This window comes from Lithobates pipiens, unplaced genomic scaffold (genome assembly GCF_037356315.1).
Source record: "Lithobates pipiens isolate NorthernLeopardFrog02 unplaced genomic scaffold, aLitPip1_a1.2 Scaffold_11, whole genome shotgun sequence".
Classification (NCBI taxonomy): domain Eukaryota; kingdom Metazoa; phylum Chordata; class Amphibia; order Anura; family Ranidae; genus Lithobates; species Lithobates pipiens.
In genome coordinates, this window is record NW_027507696.1 from 22998176 (window position 1) to 23015995 (window position 17820).

Genomic DNA, 17820 nt, shown 5'->3' on the forward strand with positions numbered 1-17820 from the left:
TCCTTTTCACATTTTAGGTGGATCTAGCCACAGGCTTAGCAATAGAAGAAGCATGTTATGCTCAGGTATGATACCCATAAATCAATTCCAGTTTTGTGACCTGGTGAGCCAATAAGACTAGTAGGTATGAATGATTAGAGTGGAGTAAACCAATCAAGAACATCAACAGTGAGCAGTCAATTGGGTGGACAGGAATTTTTATATTCATAAACATAGACTCCTGTTAAATACAAGCGATAGTTAATCAGTTGTTATAACCATAAGTTAGGGGAATTTTGTTTGCATTCTTTGCTTTACAAAGTTTAGCTTTGTGAATGGATACTGGATTGCTGATGGGATGTCAACCCCTGGTGTCCACCTAGCTGTTTTGAGGGGCTTTTCCGTATGCAGTGTAGTTCACCTATATGTTTCTAGCCCCTCATCAGTCTATAATAAAGTATAGCTAAATCCAAGAATAAACCTGGAATTATTGTTGGCTTACTATTTCTTAGATGTGGCAGCTGCCTCTATTTCTTTTTTCATTCTAAGTACTTTTTTTTAAAGAAAAGTACCTGTTGATGTACAAGTTTAAGAACAGGTTCAATGTACTTCCATGCTTGTCAACCAGGTACAGGACTGTATAATTATTAAATCATATACCATATAATGTGAGATATTTTCTTGTACCAGAAATACATTAGACATATTTTATCAGATTAAATGTCAGGATCTGGCATTTTAAAATGTGATTACATGCAGGGGCGTACTTAATTCTTTTATTGTTTGTTTATTCCTTTCAATGGAAGAAGTTATTGTTTTTATAATGTGAAACCTCCCACACAAAAATCAGCAAATGGTGTTTATGCAAGTTAGCTAAATTTAGATTTCCTAAATGGCCACACATTCATTTGAGCATTCATTTCAGGCTTTGTACCATATGCATTGCTGTTGTTTACAGTTCCAAAATGTGTGCCGCTTCATCACGAGTGGCATTTTATTCCATTTTTGCTGCTTTCCTCTTTGTCAGGAGTCAGTCAAAGTGGTAATCTAAGACAGCTGCATTATTAAAGATCTTGTTTGTGACAGAAACGTGAAGCATACAAATTTGTGTGTCCATCTTTTTCACTGGCAGGTTTAGATACACGGTATAATATAGTTCTGTTTTCGTAGCGTCAAAACAATCATATGCTGTGCCTGTTCCATATATTAACATAGAGAGTACTAGCAATGCATGAGAGTAAGTGGTTACTGCTACTGACTTGAAGATTTCAGTTGGTTTTGCTCTAAGGGTACGCTTCTGTCATACAAAACAATTTACCTGGGTCATGGTCTATGTGTTGATTGGCACTAATTGTCAAACTGTGAATGATCTTCTCCTGGCTGCTACATTGTAAATCCCTGCAGTCACTGAGATCTCTATATTGTAAGTGTGTGCACTTTGTATGCACCAAAACGTAAGTTTGTATGCACCAAAATGTTTCTGCAGCCTGCCGCTGCCTTGTTCACACACATTGGAGTATGACAGGTGCATTTTGGAAAAGTGGCTGCAGTCCTACCCAGTCTGACTTTCACAGGTTTTTTATAAATGCAATTGAAAATGTATTAGCTTTTGATAAATTAGTGCTTACTAGATAGCAAGTGAAGCACACAGATATCTGACAATAAATAACTCAAGTGCAAATAGGAGAGCAACAAGTGGTATAAAGATCTGTGGGGCAGCCAGCTAGGAAACAGCCTAAATCCTCCAAAAGCAGCACAAATCAAACACTATAAATCCTTGAGAAAGATTGGTGGTCTCCAATTGAAACATGTCATTAGGCAGGAGGTGATGTCACCAGTACGAGGGCATGCATTGCTGTGGAGTGTATCATCAGAGTTATTTACCATTGCTTGGGCCAAATGGCCCAGCCTGTTTGTGTTGAAGCGATGTTCCACCTGGAGAAGAAAATAAATAAAAGTTAGCAGCTACAAATAGTGTAGCTGCTGACTTTTAATATATAAACAGTTACCTGTCCAAGGAGCCCGCAATGTTGGCACCCCAGCCGATTTTCAGATCTGCTGTCGGGTGCTCATCATAAGGGAAACTGGCAGTGAAGCCTTTTGGCTTCACAGCCCGTTCCCTGCAGCGCTTTCTAATTTGCCTGGCCGCGGGGCAAGTAGGAGGGGGCCGAGCTTCCAAGGGAAAGCACCATGGCGCTGTCTCCCTGAAGTGGGGAAGGGAACGTGTCAAAAACAGGTAAGCAGATCAACGGAAGTTCCACTGTTGGGTGGAACTCCACTTTAAGTTGATTAGTGCTACTCTTTCTTGCTATGTTCTTGTACCTGTCAGGCACACCAATCACCAAAAGTGATTGCAAAGTTTTGTTTTTTTATCTATAAAATATACTTACCTGCTCTGTGCAATGGATTTGCACAGAACAGCCTCGATCCTCCTCTTCTCGGGTCCCTCCTCTGTGCTCCCAGTCCCTCCCTCCAGTCGAGCTTGCTATGGGGGAACCCGAGCCGAGTCACAGCTCCCTGTGCCCATTCAGACACAGAGCCAGGGCCCACTCCCTCTCTCTCTCCTGATTGGCTAACTGACCTTTATTGACCGCAGCGGGAGCTAATGGTGCTGCTGCTGTATCTCAGCCAATAAGCCTTTGACATTCGAGACACTTGTGGGCATCGCTAGACAAAGTGGGGCTCAGGTAATTATTAGGGGGGCTGTGGGGGGCTGCTGCACACTGAAGTTTTTTTATCTTAATGCATAGAATGCATTAAAATAAAAAACCTTCTGCCTTTACAACCACTTTAAAGCAATACAGCTCACAAGCAAAATGCAGCTGGCAATATAGAGTGAGTGTCTTGTTTTATTGTTATACATTTATTACTTTGTTCATTTTTACACAATGGATTTGTGTGTGAGCGCTGTAGTAATTGTTTATAGCAGTGGTCATCAACCCTGTCCTCAGTGCCCACCAACAGGCCAGGTTTGCAAGATAACTGAAATACATGACAAGTGATATAATTTGCTGCTCAGTGATTGCAGTGTTCTAGTCTGCATCTCCCCAAGGTAATACTTAAAACCTGGCCTGTTAGTGGGCCCTGAGGACAGGGTTGATGACCACTGGTTTATAGAGTTCACAGATATATTCCACTTATTACCCTAACAGTTTTTATTATGAAGTCTATTGAGAAGGAATTATAAGGAAGTAATTGCAACTTTCACATTTTTATACTTTTTATTTTTTTTATAACACTTTAGGACCTTTTTATGCAAATTTAATTTCTATAACATGATCTAAAGATATAGGTATCTGAAGCTATATGCCAAGCTCATTTATTTTTTTTGTGTGTGGTATCAACATGGTCTAGCAATATTTAATAAATACTCAAACTAGGGAGTATAGAAAACTTTTCAGAACACCAAAAACAGAAGCCAAACTTTGCTTTCCTTTGCATGGCATTAAGGACACAAGCACACAGGTAAGATTAATAAAAATAAGTTGAAGGTCGGACTTTAAGATTACTGGATAAATGTGGAAGTCGTTGTACTAACTTTATATGTATTACTCTTTATTAGATGTGGACAGTGTGGTGCTGAGCAGAGGATAGGGTGAGGGATGGCAATAGTATTGGGCAGACAGTTACCAAGTTGTCGATGAGTAGTGATATTCAAAGGGGCACTACACTTCTACATTGGGGATGGGAAGACTGATACTTCCTCAGGGACATAGAGAATGTGAATGTGTACTGGGGATAGGAGAGTGGCAGTGGTTTTTGAAAAATATTGTTTTATTTGGGATGGGGACATAAAAGTTTTCACTTTACGATATGTTCTATTCTCATTTCCAGAGACACAGTGGTTCTGAAAGGATAAACATTAGTGCCAGTACATTAACAGTCTTATTTGTTCATTTTACATTTCTGTAATATTTCATTTTCCGAATTTCTGTTTACCACTAAAAAAACTGTTTTGTGTGGTTTGTTGCAGGTTATTCCAACTAAAGATAGAATTGAAGGCTTACTAGCATTTAAGGATAAACGGCCTCCTCGTTACAAGGGAGAGTAAAAGGACCACAGCAATGCCTTTCCTAAGAACATAGCAGAAGAAATGTGTTGGGGACCTTCTATGTTTGCATTGCCTCGAATCACACAGCAATGGAAAATGAAAACATTGTGGCATGTGAAAGGTGCCCATACATGTTCCTAACACTGTAGATCACTCTCATAGTCTCTGGCAGTGCCTGTGACAACAAGCACAGTCAAACACCTTTGTCCTGTAAGTTACCAGAAATGTCAGAATCTTCAGCTCATAGCCAGCGCTAGTAAGGTCTGGGGCTGCAAATGTGCATTTTGTTTTCTTTGCTTCAGCAGCATTGTACGTTATGAAACACTGTTCGAATAGAATGTCAAAATAATGTAAACTTAAGCCATATAAATTATTGTTCATAATTTTAAAGATGTCAGCAAACCATACTGGGGAAAAACATTTTCAAGAAGTCCAATGACTAAATGTACTTGATCAATAAAGTTGTGTTGCATCAATCTGCATACTAGTTTGTGATGAGTTTGTAGAATAAAATAATGTTTAGCGAATGATATAAGCTGACCACTCATTAGCTTTAACAAAATATCTCGCCAAACACACAGATGTGCTGTTACTTTACCTCCTGACATGTACACATTGTTTTTTAAATACATGCACAGTGGAAGAATCTCGCTCCGGGGTGGCATCTCTTCATCTGGGGAACTTTTTTGCCTTCATCAACATCAAGGATGTCTACCTGCACAGTCCTCACCACAAGTGTTGTCCCCAGTTCTGGTGCTGCTGTGCCAGTGGGAAAATGCTGTTCTGGGCTACCTGGACAACCTTCTGCTGCAAACAGAGTCCCCAGCGACCCTGAAGGGTGACATGGAGATCACTGTTCTGGCAGATTTTGGCTGATAAATTACCAAAAGTCTGCATTGATTCTAGTTCAGAAATTGGTTTATCTGGGTCTGACTCTGGATTCCACTCGGGCCAGAGTGGTCCTTCTGCAGGACAAACGCCAGAACTTAAAGGCGGCAACCCGCTTACTGCTGTCCTACGGACTTGCATATGGGTGTTGGGCCTGAAGGTCTACGTTTGAGGCAGTCCCATTCATTCAGTTCCATACGAGACCCCTGCAAAAGGAGATCTTGTTAAAATGGGACTAATGTTCTGAGTTTCTGGACAGTCAGATTTGGCTGAGTCAAGGAACCAAACGGTCCATTATCTGGTGGCTTAGTTCCCCTGCTCTTTGGCCTGGAAGTAGCTGGCATTCTACGGTGGGCAGAGCGTTTCATCCCAGCCATCTCCGCCATTCACATTCCGAGGGGGTGGACAACTGGCAGGCAGATTACCTCAGTCGCCAAGTATTGGACCAAGGGGAGTTGTCCCTTCATCAGGAGGTATTTCAACAGATCTGTCTACACTGGGGATCTGCAGAGGTAGATCTGATGGCATCCCAAATCAACAGGAAGGTGCAAAAGTTTGTGGCCAGGTCTTGGGACCCTCTGGCAGACGCCTCAGACGCTCTGGTGGCTCCGTGCGGCTAGTATCGTCTGATCTACGCCTTTCCTTCTCTCAAACTTCTGCCACGGCTGTTGCATAGGATTGAGGACGAAGGAATTCCGGTCATTTTATTGGCCCCGGACTGACCTCGTCGGTCCTGGTACGCCAACCTAGTGCGTCAGACGGCCCCTGGCGGCTGCCTCTCAGTGAGGATCTGCTATCCCAAGTGCCGATCTTCCATCCTGCTTTACAGTCGCTGGCTTTAACAGCATGGCTGTTGAAAGCCAGGTGTTGAAGGATAGGGGCTTATCTGATTCCGACACTACTCAAAGCTAGGAAGTCTACTTACAAGAAGGTATAACATCACACATGGAAAGCAAACATTTTATGGTGTGAGTCATTGGGTTTCACCCATGTTCCTTTTTGATGGCTCGAATTTTGACTTTTCTTCAGAGGGGTGTTGAAAAGAATTTGGCCTTGAGTACTGTCAAGGGCCAGTTGTCGGCCTTGGCGGTTTTCTCAATGCTCCCTGGATTTGCATTCCCTGGTGCGTACCTTCATTCAAGAAGTGCGACATGTGGTTCCACCAGTGTGATCTCCCTTGCCACCGTGGGACTTGAATCTGGTACTTTCGGTTCTACAGAAACCTCAGTTTTAAAATATTTTAAATTAAATTTTAAAAAGAAATTACCCTGCTCATGCTATCACAGAATGGTGGCCTTCTTGGTGGCTATTGCTGCTACTCCCAGGGTGTCGGAGTTGGCAGCGCTATCCTGTCGCACACCCTACCTGGTGATTCATAAGGAAATCGGGGGGGCTTTGTCCTTGTCCTTTTTTCCTTCCAAGGTTGTCTCTGATTTACATTTAAATGAAGACATTGTGTTGCCTTCTCTCTGTCCCAGGCTGTAACATCTGAGGGAATTTGCCTTGCACACCTTAGATGTGGTATGGGCGATCAGGGTGTACTTGGCAGCCATTAAGTCCTTTCGGAAATCAGACTTCCTGTTCGTGATCATAAACGGACCAAAGAAGGGGCTATCTGCTTCCTCGGAAACCATTTCTAGATGGATCAGACAGATGGTGACTCAGGCCTATTCTATCAAGAGGCCTGGGTACAAATGTTTTCTATCAAGGGCCTGGTTCCTCCCTTCCCCATGAAGGCGCACTCTGCGCTGAGTGTCTCCTGGGCCTTTCCATCATCAGGCGTCAGTGACACAAGTTTGCAAGGTGGCCACCTGTTCGTCGGTGCATACTTTCACAAAATTTTACAAGGTGGATGTGCTGGCATCTGCGGATGCTTCTTTTGGCTGCAGGGTTCTGCAGGCTGCAGTCTAGAGGGGTTTTCCCCTCGTGAAGGTTTTTTTTTTTGCTGTTCAGGTTGAGCTCCAGTTGTTCTCCCTGAGCTCCAGGTTGTCTGGTTGGCCTGTTTTTTTTGTTGGCTGCCCCACCCACCCCTCATGTTTGGCACTGCTTTGGGCATTCCTATGGTTCTGAATAAAGAATGCTGTATCTGTCAATGAACGAATGAGAAAATAGATTTTTGACTTCCCGTAAAATCCGTTTCTCTGAGTTAATTGACATACACAGCACCTGCCCATCTGTGGAGTTGTCAATACTTCTAGTACTGCTTGTTACATAACTGAATGCCTATAGCAGAGAGGGGAGTGTAAATAACCTAGGACTGCCCATGGCCAAGTATTACTCCTGTAGGGGGCGATGTAACCTTATGGTTCTGAATAAAGAAGGCTGTGTCTGTCAATGAACTCGAGAAACGAATTTTACGGTAAGTCAAAAATCCTATTTAAAAAAAAAAAAAAAAATTATTTTTTTATTTGTTTAGCAAAAAATAAAAACCGCAGAGGTGATCAAATACCGCCAAAAGAAAGCTTTATTTGTGGGAACAAAATGATAACATTTTGTTTGGGTACAGTGTAGCATGACCATGCAATTATTTAAAAAGTAACAGCGCTGAAAGCTGAAAATTGGCTTGGGCAGGAAAGGGGGAAAGTGCCTGGTATTGAAGTGGTTAAGAGAGGGTTTCCCTTCTTTTTGGAGGACCTTCTTCCCGTTCCTTTTGGGTCTCAAGACACAAAGTGAAGTTAAATTTCTCCAAGGGGACCTAAACAAAAGAAAACCTGATGGTTGTTTTGTCTGTAGTTACACTTTAAATAAAACCATGGTTTCACCTTGAAGTGGAACTTTACCCATAACAACTTGATAAAAAATAATGTTCTTTAGCAAGGAACATACATTCTGCATTAATAATTACACTACCAAAATTATTGTGTGGTGTCAATTGCCTCAAGCATTGCTCCTGTTTATTCTTGCCAGAGGCTGCCAATTCTGCAGAAACCCAGAACCCCTGAACAGCAGTAAATCATAAGGCGGAACTAAACCCATCAATTTAACGGTTTCAAAAAACAGTTAAATTATTAGAATGCCTGGATTAGAAACGGTCATAATTACTTGTGTCCTGAACCAAACTGTCAAACCATTAAATGGCTGGTGTCACAGTCTGGAGTCAGGCTCGCGGGCCAGTACTTATAGCAGTGGAGCAGCATCCACCGACAAGTGGGACAGGTATACAAGCAGGTATACAAGCCAAAGGTCAGTAGCGAAGATATGGATGGCAGCAGCAGGAGAGACAAAAGCGAGACATTGGCTGGAGAGAGCACAATAATCTTGCAAACTGGAAATGCAGAGACATGTCTTAAATCAGGAAGTTCATGGGAGCATTCCAGGTGGCTCAGCAAGAAGAGTCATTGCCTGGCATAGCAGAGGTTCTGGATTCAAATCCAGTCCAGGCCTTGACAGCTAGCATCATAACTCATCAGCACCATGGCAGTTGTAGATCAAACAGAAGCAGCTTCCCTGGCTGTAGAGGATAGGAGGGTTTAATTCTGCTTTAAGGCTGTCAGTAGATTGACCTCTACAAAACTCGACAGTGCCTAAAAATGAAGAGTAACTGAGCATGTGTAGAGTGGGGTGAGACAGTTTATTACTTGATTTTAAACAGTATAGATACTTTTTTTTTTAAATCGTTTTTATTGGTAATTTTTTCAAGATTAACACAAAAGTGTAATACATTATGGAAAGCCCACTTTGCCTCAACATACAGTCATGGTCGAAATTGTTGGCACCCCAGAAATTTATAGAAAAGTATTGCATTAACACGTTTTGCTATACACATTTATTCCCTTTGTGTGTATAGAAGTGTAAAGAAATAATATGCACAGGGCATTCTGTGCTTCACTTTGAACACATTAACTGCTGCCTGTTCCCTTACTTGGACTCATGCAAGCCCTTCCACTTTATATTTATTGACTAAGTCTCTCAGGACCAACAATGGGTTAAAGGTTAATCCATCTTGTAGAAAGATAAAGAAGAGTAGGATAAGTAAAAAAAAAAACGGGGGGGGGGGGGAGATTTAGGTAAGATAAGAGAAAAAACCGCAGCGAAGGAGATGGGCAAAGGCAGGAAGAAAGTGGTAATGTCTATGTGCCAGGCTATGGCCGGCCCTACTATACAGGGTGCTAGTGTCTCTCCCTCCAGATCAGGTGGATTCTGACAGGTATTTTAGCCATGGAGTCAATGTTTTCTAAAAGTGGGCTAGCTTGTCCTGGTGGATAGCCACCATACGTTTATTGGTCATGATCCATGTAAATTTTGCCTTTAAAAGATAAAAGGGGATTGTGGGCGACCTGCAGGATCTCGCTATGGATATCCTAGCTGCCGTAAAGATGAATGCAATTAGGCGTCTCACATGTCCTGGTATCCCTGCCACCAGCTTCCCCAGAAGAGCCTGCTGTGGAGACTTTGTTAGGTTCACTTGGGTGAAGGAATAGATAAAATTGTATGTGCAGATCCAGAACCACTTAACTTTGCTACGCGTCCACCATGTATGGAGGACGGTACCCTCCTGACCACAACTGCAAAAAACACCCGGAGGAGGTCCCCTGGACTGCAAACTCAAGTCTGGCTGGAACTAGATACCATCGCAGGAAAACTTAGTTTGCCTCACACAGAGAGGTATTAATGTAGGATTTAGAATTGAATTGGGCCAGTTTCCCCCATTTCGCTGCTTCTAACTCTTCCCCTAAATCGTGTTCGCAATGTACCATGTAAGGTAATTTAGTGGATCCTTCGTATAGCATTGTATATATCATAGATATGTGGCCCGTGTGTTTATCCACTGAGGTTGAGGAGGTTACGTCACCAGTACGTTTCAGGAAGTGCATAATTTGGAAGTATCAAAACGGTTTCCCTATGGGGAGGAGATATTTTTCCTGTAAAGTGCTTCTGGACAGTAATCCTCTATGGTCGCAGAAATCTGGATTGCCCAACAAAGGGGCCATAGGGGTATGGAGGGATTTGAATCTATATCTTTTGGTCAGTCTGTCCCATGACCCCAGAGAAAAAGACGTCAGGCACAATATGTCTGTCTTTGGCTGTTATCCACATCAGATAAGAGGAAACCAGCTGCGCCCAAAAAAAAAAAAAAAATACGTTCTTATCCGAAGCGATTGATACGACTCGTTTTTTCACCATAGTGGTATACCCAATTGATGGTAGAAGTGTGGAGTCTAGGAGATCTCCGTGAGGGTTTAGAGCTGGGATCCTCAAACTATGGCCCTCCAGCTGTTGCGGAACTACACATCCCATGAGGCATTGTAAAACTCTGACATGACTAGGCATGATGGGAATTGTAGTTCTGAAACAACTAGAGGGCCATAGTTTGAAGACCCCTGGTTTAGAGGGTCCGTTCCAAGGTGATCTATAGTTCCTGGTCCAACCCTAAGGAAGCAGAAGAATTACTTTTAAGTGCTCTTTACTGTTTGCCGTCTAGTAAGCATATTTGCATCTCGCTGGTCGGGCATCCTTTTCTCACCTGTTTATGTTGAATCATCGTGGTGTTACAATAAGGATTACCAGAGAGGATTGTGTTCTTGCAATAACCCCTTCTTTTGTGAATGAACTGTTGCTATATGGAAGTCATCTCCTGGAAATTTTATTAACTGATGAGGACATTGATATTGGAAATTATTGGTTACAGTTTTTTGATCATATGGAATTATTGTTCATAAGGGTTTCATTTTTAGTATTTTTTTTTTTTTTTGGCGCAGCTAGTTTCCTTTTTTCTTGAGTTTTCTTTGTGTGTGTATCCCACTTCTAGCTGCAGCCTTTTGATTTATTTAACATAATTTTTAACTTAACACATTTTTTGTTTTGTGTCTAGCGTGGTTTGTTTTTTCTATATCCAGATATAGATATCAGATGACTTTTTGGAGTTGAGGGAAGGTGAGAAGATTCCAACTATAACCATATTGGGTTGGCTCGCTTGGAATGAAAGCGTATCAATTGCACCAAATGTGGTTAAGTCTGGGACCCCAGGGCCTCCCCTCAGATTGGGGGTAAATAGTGTGCGTCTGTTCACTCTTGGTCTTTTGTCCCCCCAAATAAATTTCAGGACCTTCTGTTGGAAGGATCACAGATCAGACATTAATCATCGGTAGGGGGTGGAAGAGGTATAAGATTCTAGGTAGAATATTCATTTTTACTGAGCTCATTCTACCAAACCACGATGGGGGGCTAGATGTCTGTCTGGAGAGGTCTTCTTGGAGTTTCTTATATAGAGGAGGATAGTTTTTGTGATATAAAGATTCAATGGAAGGGGTGAGATGTATGCCCAAGTAAGGGAGTGCAGTCTTCAGCCACTTGAAGGAAAAAATTTGTTGGAGAGAGTTTACCTCGCTATCTTCTAAAGTTAAAGTGTCTGGGACTTGGAATGATTTATCCTCAGTTTGGAAACTATGGTAAACTGCTCCAACTCCCAAATACAGATTGGGAATGGACGTGATAGGGGACAAAAGAAGTATTAATGTCATCGACGAACAGGGCACATTTGTGCACCCTGTCCCCACAAGGATATCCGTGTTACGCCAAATTTTAATGGCTAGGGGTTCAAGTGCTAGTATAAATAGAATGGGGGATATGGGGGCAACCCTGCTGGGTGCCTCGATGTATGGGGAGGTAATCTGAGTTATATCCCTTGATTGACAGTCTAGCTAAGGGTTCACTGTATTAGATACTTATTTTTAATGTTTTGTATAGCTCTACCTGTAAAAGAGGCCTGCCGGAAGTGATCTAGCATGATTTAATTTTCTGACTAAAGTTCCACTTTAACCACTTCCCGACCGTATAACTTATATATACGGCAGCAAAATGGCACAGCTGCGCTGGATGTACCTAGTATGTGATCAGACACTTAGGGGTCTGGGGCAGCCTGCTTCTGCTGTGATTATACACAGTGGGAGCTGATCGGCGGGTACCGCAGACTTGACGTCTACCAGCACCCGCTGATCCTTTGGTACAGAGGCAGAATATCTGTCTGCCTATGTAAACAAGGCAGATCACTGTTCTGTCAGTACAAAATGCACGTATCCTGTGTTCCTGCAAAGCAGGGATGTGGATCTATGCATTTCCCTAGTACAAGCACCTCCCCCACAGTAAGAAAACACCCGCTAGGCACATAGTTAACCCTTTGATCGCCCTGATGTTAATCCCTTCCCAGCCAGTGTCATTAGTACAGTGACTGTGCTTATTTTTTAGCACTGGTATTAGTTTTACTGGTCCCCAAAAATTGTTAGTGTACTTTATTTGTCCACCCCAATATTGCAGTCCTGCTATAAGTCGCTGATACTAGTATAAAATAAAAATTTCCCAGTTTTTAGACATTATAGCCTTTGCACAACCAATCAATATAGGCTTATTGGGATTTTTTCTTTATCATAAATATCTAGCAGAATACATATTGGTCTAAATTGATGAAGATTTTTTTTTAATTGGATATGTTTTATAGCAGAAAATATATATATATTTTCAAAATTGTCAGTCTTTTTTTGTTTATAGCGCAAAAAATAAAAACTGCAGTGATCAAATACCACCAAAAGAAACCTTTATTTGTGGGGAAAAAAAGACCTCGATTTTGTTTCGGTACAGCAGCGCACAACCACACAATTGTCAGTTAAAGTAACACAGTGCCTTATCACAAAAATGGGCCTGGTCATGAAGGGGGGGGGGGGCAAATCTTCTGGAAGGCAAGTGGTTAAGGAACATTTCTGGGGCTCATGTGGCAAGACAAGTGCTTTTCACAATAACTGCCAAGTACAGTATACTGTAGCAAATCCAAACTCCTTTTTTGTTATTGTCTATAGTACCACAACTTTAATGGAGAGCCTGATCAGACTGACCAATCTGACCTTGTCTACCCTTACTCTTTTTATCCCCTAATCTTTTTGGATATTAAAGTCATGTCTCCCCACAAATTCATCTGTCCTTAGCATACTTTAAGAGCCATCTAAATCCCTTTACTGTCTATTTTATTGCTACAGTTTATTATTGTTATTATTATTATACACAATTTATATAGTGGCAACAGTTTGCACAGCACTTTACAACATGGGGGCAGACAGTACAGTTACAATACAGGGGGGATCAGAGGGCCATACTCATTAGAGCTTACAATCTAGAAGTTTACATATTAAAATGATCAAAGTCTGGCTTGATGGGAATAATGGTGCCTCAATGACCTAAGTCTTTCCAGGAATCATGCCAAACTTTCAAACTGTGCTAGCTTATCACTGGCATTGCCATTTTTTATGTACATTGCATTGAAATGTTTAGGTATCCTGCAGACACTCTGCTATATTTACTGTTAGCGATCAGAAATATAAAGCAGAATTTAGATACACTTTACACACAAACATGATGCTGCTGTTTTGTTAGCTTCTTTACATTGAAAGACATCATCACATGGAATTGTTTAAAGACTGTAATTCTCTGCTAGGAAAACATATATGAGTTTAATTGCTATCCTTACAGTACAGCGAAATGATAAAGAACATTGTTTTATCACACGCAGCAATTCAACTTCGAAAACCAGAACATCATTAGAGTTATATTGTCTGTGTTGAAGGGTTGGGGTTGATTTTTCTAAGTGAGCTGAGGTGCATGTCAAAGAGTGACTCCAGGTTAACTTGACTTCTTCAAAGTCTTGATAGAGTGAAAAATCAGTTGTAAGATTGGGTTGTCTTCTTTGTCTGTATTTGTCAAATTAGTCAAAGTTAGATTTATCTGTTTCTGATAGGGTCACCATCTATTGTACAGAGTCAAATATGGGCTTTGTTCATAAAGCAATATAATGTCTCCTTTTGATTTACTGGCTCAACCCAGCTGAAAACCATTGTCCAATGAGCAATTGTTTATATACTGTATGTCAGCTTATTATGTTTTATGATGGATTAATGCATTTATGCCCCAAAATGTATCCAGAGTATATAGAGCCATTAACATTGTTTCTTGCCATCAAAGGAGGTTATGTATTAATACTGGGTGTAGGACAATTAACCTACCAGTTGACAGTTACATAGCCACAGAATTGAATCCCCCCTACCTTTCCCTGACCTCCAAATATGATCCTTGGCATTCCAATGTTCTAACAAATGTCAACCCTAGGTTAAAAATTAATGCATTCTGTGCAAATACATAAAATCTGGTTATAAAAAGTCTATTTTCCAGTTGTCGATGACATAGATTTCTAGTACACATGTAAGAGATAAATCACAAATGCCTTAGGACAGACAAACAGGTTCAACCAAGTTTTACTTTTAGTCGGATGAGAATTCTTTGAATGTCATTTTGCATGTTGTATAATTTTAGCTTGAGGTTATTTGAAAATAACAGTTACATAATCCAGCAAGGGCTTGCCGTGACTAGCTGTTGGTTTAGAGATGATAATTCATGTCAAGCTTTATTTAAGTGATATCTCTAGAGAGAAGAATATGTTGCATGAAATATATAATTAGATAATATAACCTTTCTTCTTTAGTGCTTAACGTTCAAACTTAAAGGACAAATTAAAGTTACTGGAAAATCATTACACAGTTGCATTTTAACCACTTAATAACCGGCCCATAGCCGAATGACGGCTACAGGGCGGTTAGTTAACTCTGGGAGGGCGTACTATGAAGTCCTCCCAGAATTCCGCTCTCGCGTGCCCCCCTGGGGCGCGCACCTGGGAACTTCCGTGACCGCCGGGTTCAGGTATTATTGATGAATATAAAATGCAGTTTGAGTATGGTCTAAACATAGAGACTTGTACACCTTCCACCCTTAATTACCGTATTTATCGGGGTATAACACACACCGGCGTATAACACACACCCCAAGTTTAGGAGGGCATTTTAAGGAAAAAAGTTTTAGGAGGGAAGTTTAAGGGGAAAAAAACTTACATTTAAATGCCCGTCAATGCAGCCTTAGTGTGCATCTGCAGCCTTGTCCATCATTGCAGAATGATCAGTGTCATTTGCAGCTTGCCCAGCGCTGTTTGCAGCCTTGCAGAGTGTCATTTGCAGCTTGCCAGTGTCATTTCCAGTTTGCCCAGCACCGTTTGCAGCCTTGCCCATGTTTAAATATCCCGCCGCCGAGACAGACCGAGCGAGCGCCGCCAAAAAAGTCTGCTCGGCTCCGCTCGTAGTCCCGCCTCCCTGCTGTTTATGGAGCGAGCGCTGCCGAAAAAAGCGAGCCGACTCTACTGTGTATTCGGCTTGGCTCGGCTCGCAGTCCCGCCCAGTATGGCTCGGTCTTTTTCGGCGGCGATCGGTCTTTTAGACTCGCAGACAGTGGGGATCGGCGTATAACACGCACGCACGTATAACACGCACCCACGACTTTCCCCCGATTTTAAAGGGGAAAAAGTGCATGTTATACGCCGATAAATACGGTATGTGTTTTATGAATAAAAGTTCACAAAAGTAAACTTCACACAGAAAGAACTATAACAGCTCGACTCAGAAGAAAAAAAAAGGCCCGAATTACAAAAAAACTTCTGAGCTTTTTATGATAAAATAATTTGATTTTATATATTTTTACTGATAATTGTTAACCTGGCATGATTCAAGCTTGAACATTTGTGAATATGTATCTCCACCCATCGGCTATTATTAAAGTGCATCAAATGTAATCTGAAGTTGAAAACCACTTTATTGGGTGTGGGGCAGTCATGTGTGTGTATTGAGCCTTATAGCTCAACATAATTTATGTAGCTTATATGTTAGCTTGCAGTGCTCGGAAATTAGATCAGGTAGTGTTCTTCATAGAGCTCCGAATAATTAATACACTAACTCTCCCTGATAAACATAACCCATCCTAATATAAATATAACCCTAATACTAATTCTTCCTAATGAAAACTTAAAGGCATTGTAAACATTCCTACCTGCACTTTGTTTTTCACCGGCATAAGATGTGCATTCATCATGTAGTTTCATGGTGTAATTTATTGGCCTGTACATACAGCTTATATTAAATCTTCTTTTGTCAACAATTTGGTTTATGCTCAAACATGAAGCATAAACTGACCCTTACTGTGAGGAAACCACATATCCCACAATCCTCAAATCTCTCTTTCTAGCACTGGTGCAGGTGCAATAATTAGATCTGACACAGAGAGCGCACTAATGCTGCTTGAAGATTTTTATTTTATTACATTAGCACTCCCAAATTTGTGATGCAACACTAAGCGAATGGCAACATATGCGCTGGATGCTAAATGACCTAAGGTGTGGTTTTGTACCTTTGACAAATAGGGGCAAGCTAGGTGAATGAATATATGGACATAGGGGAACTGATCAGCCATGACACTGCAAACTGCAGCAACAACAAGCGGGTCCATCATTACAAGGTAAAGCAAACAAACAACACAGGGAATATAAATATACTAATACTAAGTTAAAACAATGAAAGCTTTTGAAAGTGCACAGTTAATTTAACCTTATATCCTTCCAATGTAAACCTAATCCTAGCACTTCCCCCTCTCCTCCCCTCCCCAATGTAAACCTAACTCTAACAGAAACCCTCTCTAATATAAACACAAATATATGCTAAGGAAAAAAAAAACATATTTAGTATGCTTTTTTTTAATACTAAATATACGTATGTGCATTTCTTCATGTGTTGCCTTTTTACAATCCTGCAGGTACAGAAAAACACCTGATGATCTGCATTCCTAATGCAGCTGATGTTGCTTACTCTGTTGCACTGAAATCCCAAACTGTGTGATCAACCCTGTCTAATGGACTGCAAAACAGCTCTTATGTAATAAAGATAATGAGAAATTGTTATATACAGTGTCTTAAAAAAGTATTCATACCACTTGAAATTTTCAACATTTTGTCATGTTTCAACCAAAAACTTAAAAGTATTTTACTGGGATTTTATGTGATAGACCAACACAAAGTGGAACATAATTGTGAAGTGGAAGGAAAATGATAAATTGTATACAAATCTCACAAAGCACTGTTTAATCTATCATCCAAAAATAGTAATAATAAGAGTATGGCAAGAAGAAAGCAATTGTTTAAAGAACGCCATAAGAAGACCCATTTGCAGTTTGCAAAAAGCCATGTGCGTGACAGAGCAAACATGCTTTAGTCAGATGAGACCAAAATGTAACTTTTGGCCTAAAAGCAAAATGCTATGTGTTGTGGAAAACTAACACTGCACATCACCCTGAACACACCATACCCACCATGAAACATGGTGGTGAGAGCATCATGTTATGGGGATGCCTTTCTTCAGCAGGGATATGGAAGCTGGTCAGAGTTGATGGGAAGATGGAAGAAGCCAAATTCAGGGCAATCTTAGAAGAAAACCTGTTATTCCGCATACACACGATCAGAATTTCGGCCCGCAAAAGACCGATGAGAGTTTTTCGTTGGAAAATGCAACTGTATGTACGCTCCGTCGGACTTTTGCTGGCCAAATTCCAGCCAGCAAAAGATTGGGAGCATGTTCTCAATTTTTTGGTAGGGAAAAGTTCCTATCCAAAAATGCAGTCGTCTGTGGCAATTCCGACACGCAAAAACCCACGCATGCTCAGAATCAAGTAGGAGACTGAGACGGAGCGTCTCGGTCTGGTAAAACTGCCGTTCGTAATGGAGATGACGCATTCGTCACACAGATCATTTTTAAATCTTTCAATGCAGCGCATTCACTTCTTTTTTATAATGCTAGAAGAATGACGTTGTTTTGCTGCTGGTAGTCACAAAGAGTTCTCACAAACTTATTTCTTTATTATTTCTCGTGATCTCATGAATAATCTTTTTTGTTTTTAAAACCAGATCTCCATATAAAAGGTTTATTTTTTTATAGTCTTTTTTTTTTTAACCAAGATCTCCTGTTGTTTTTTTATCTTTATTATTTTATAGTCATCTCCATATTTTTCTTTATTTTGTATGTCATGTTTCCACAACACCATTATTATCTTGT

At 40.9% G+C, this 17820-nt stretch overlaps 1 protein-coding gene across 1 annotated transcript in view; it reads left to right on the forward strand.

The window, feature by feature from the left end:
- Window positions 1–4510, forward strand: part of AUH (AU RNA binding methylglutaconyl-CoA hydratase) — a 320284-nt gene extending 315774 nt beyond the window's left edge. The window contains exons 9-10 of the mRNA XM_077469844.1: window positions 18–65; window positions 3953–4510. Of these exons, the coding sequence (XP_077325970.1) occupies window positions 18–65; window positions 3953–4030 (126 nt within the window). The 3' untranslated portion in view covers window positions 4031–4510. The remainder of the gene's footprint in view (window positions 1–17; window positions 66–3952) is intronic.
- Window positions 4511–17820: the final 13310 nt, after the last annotated feature.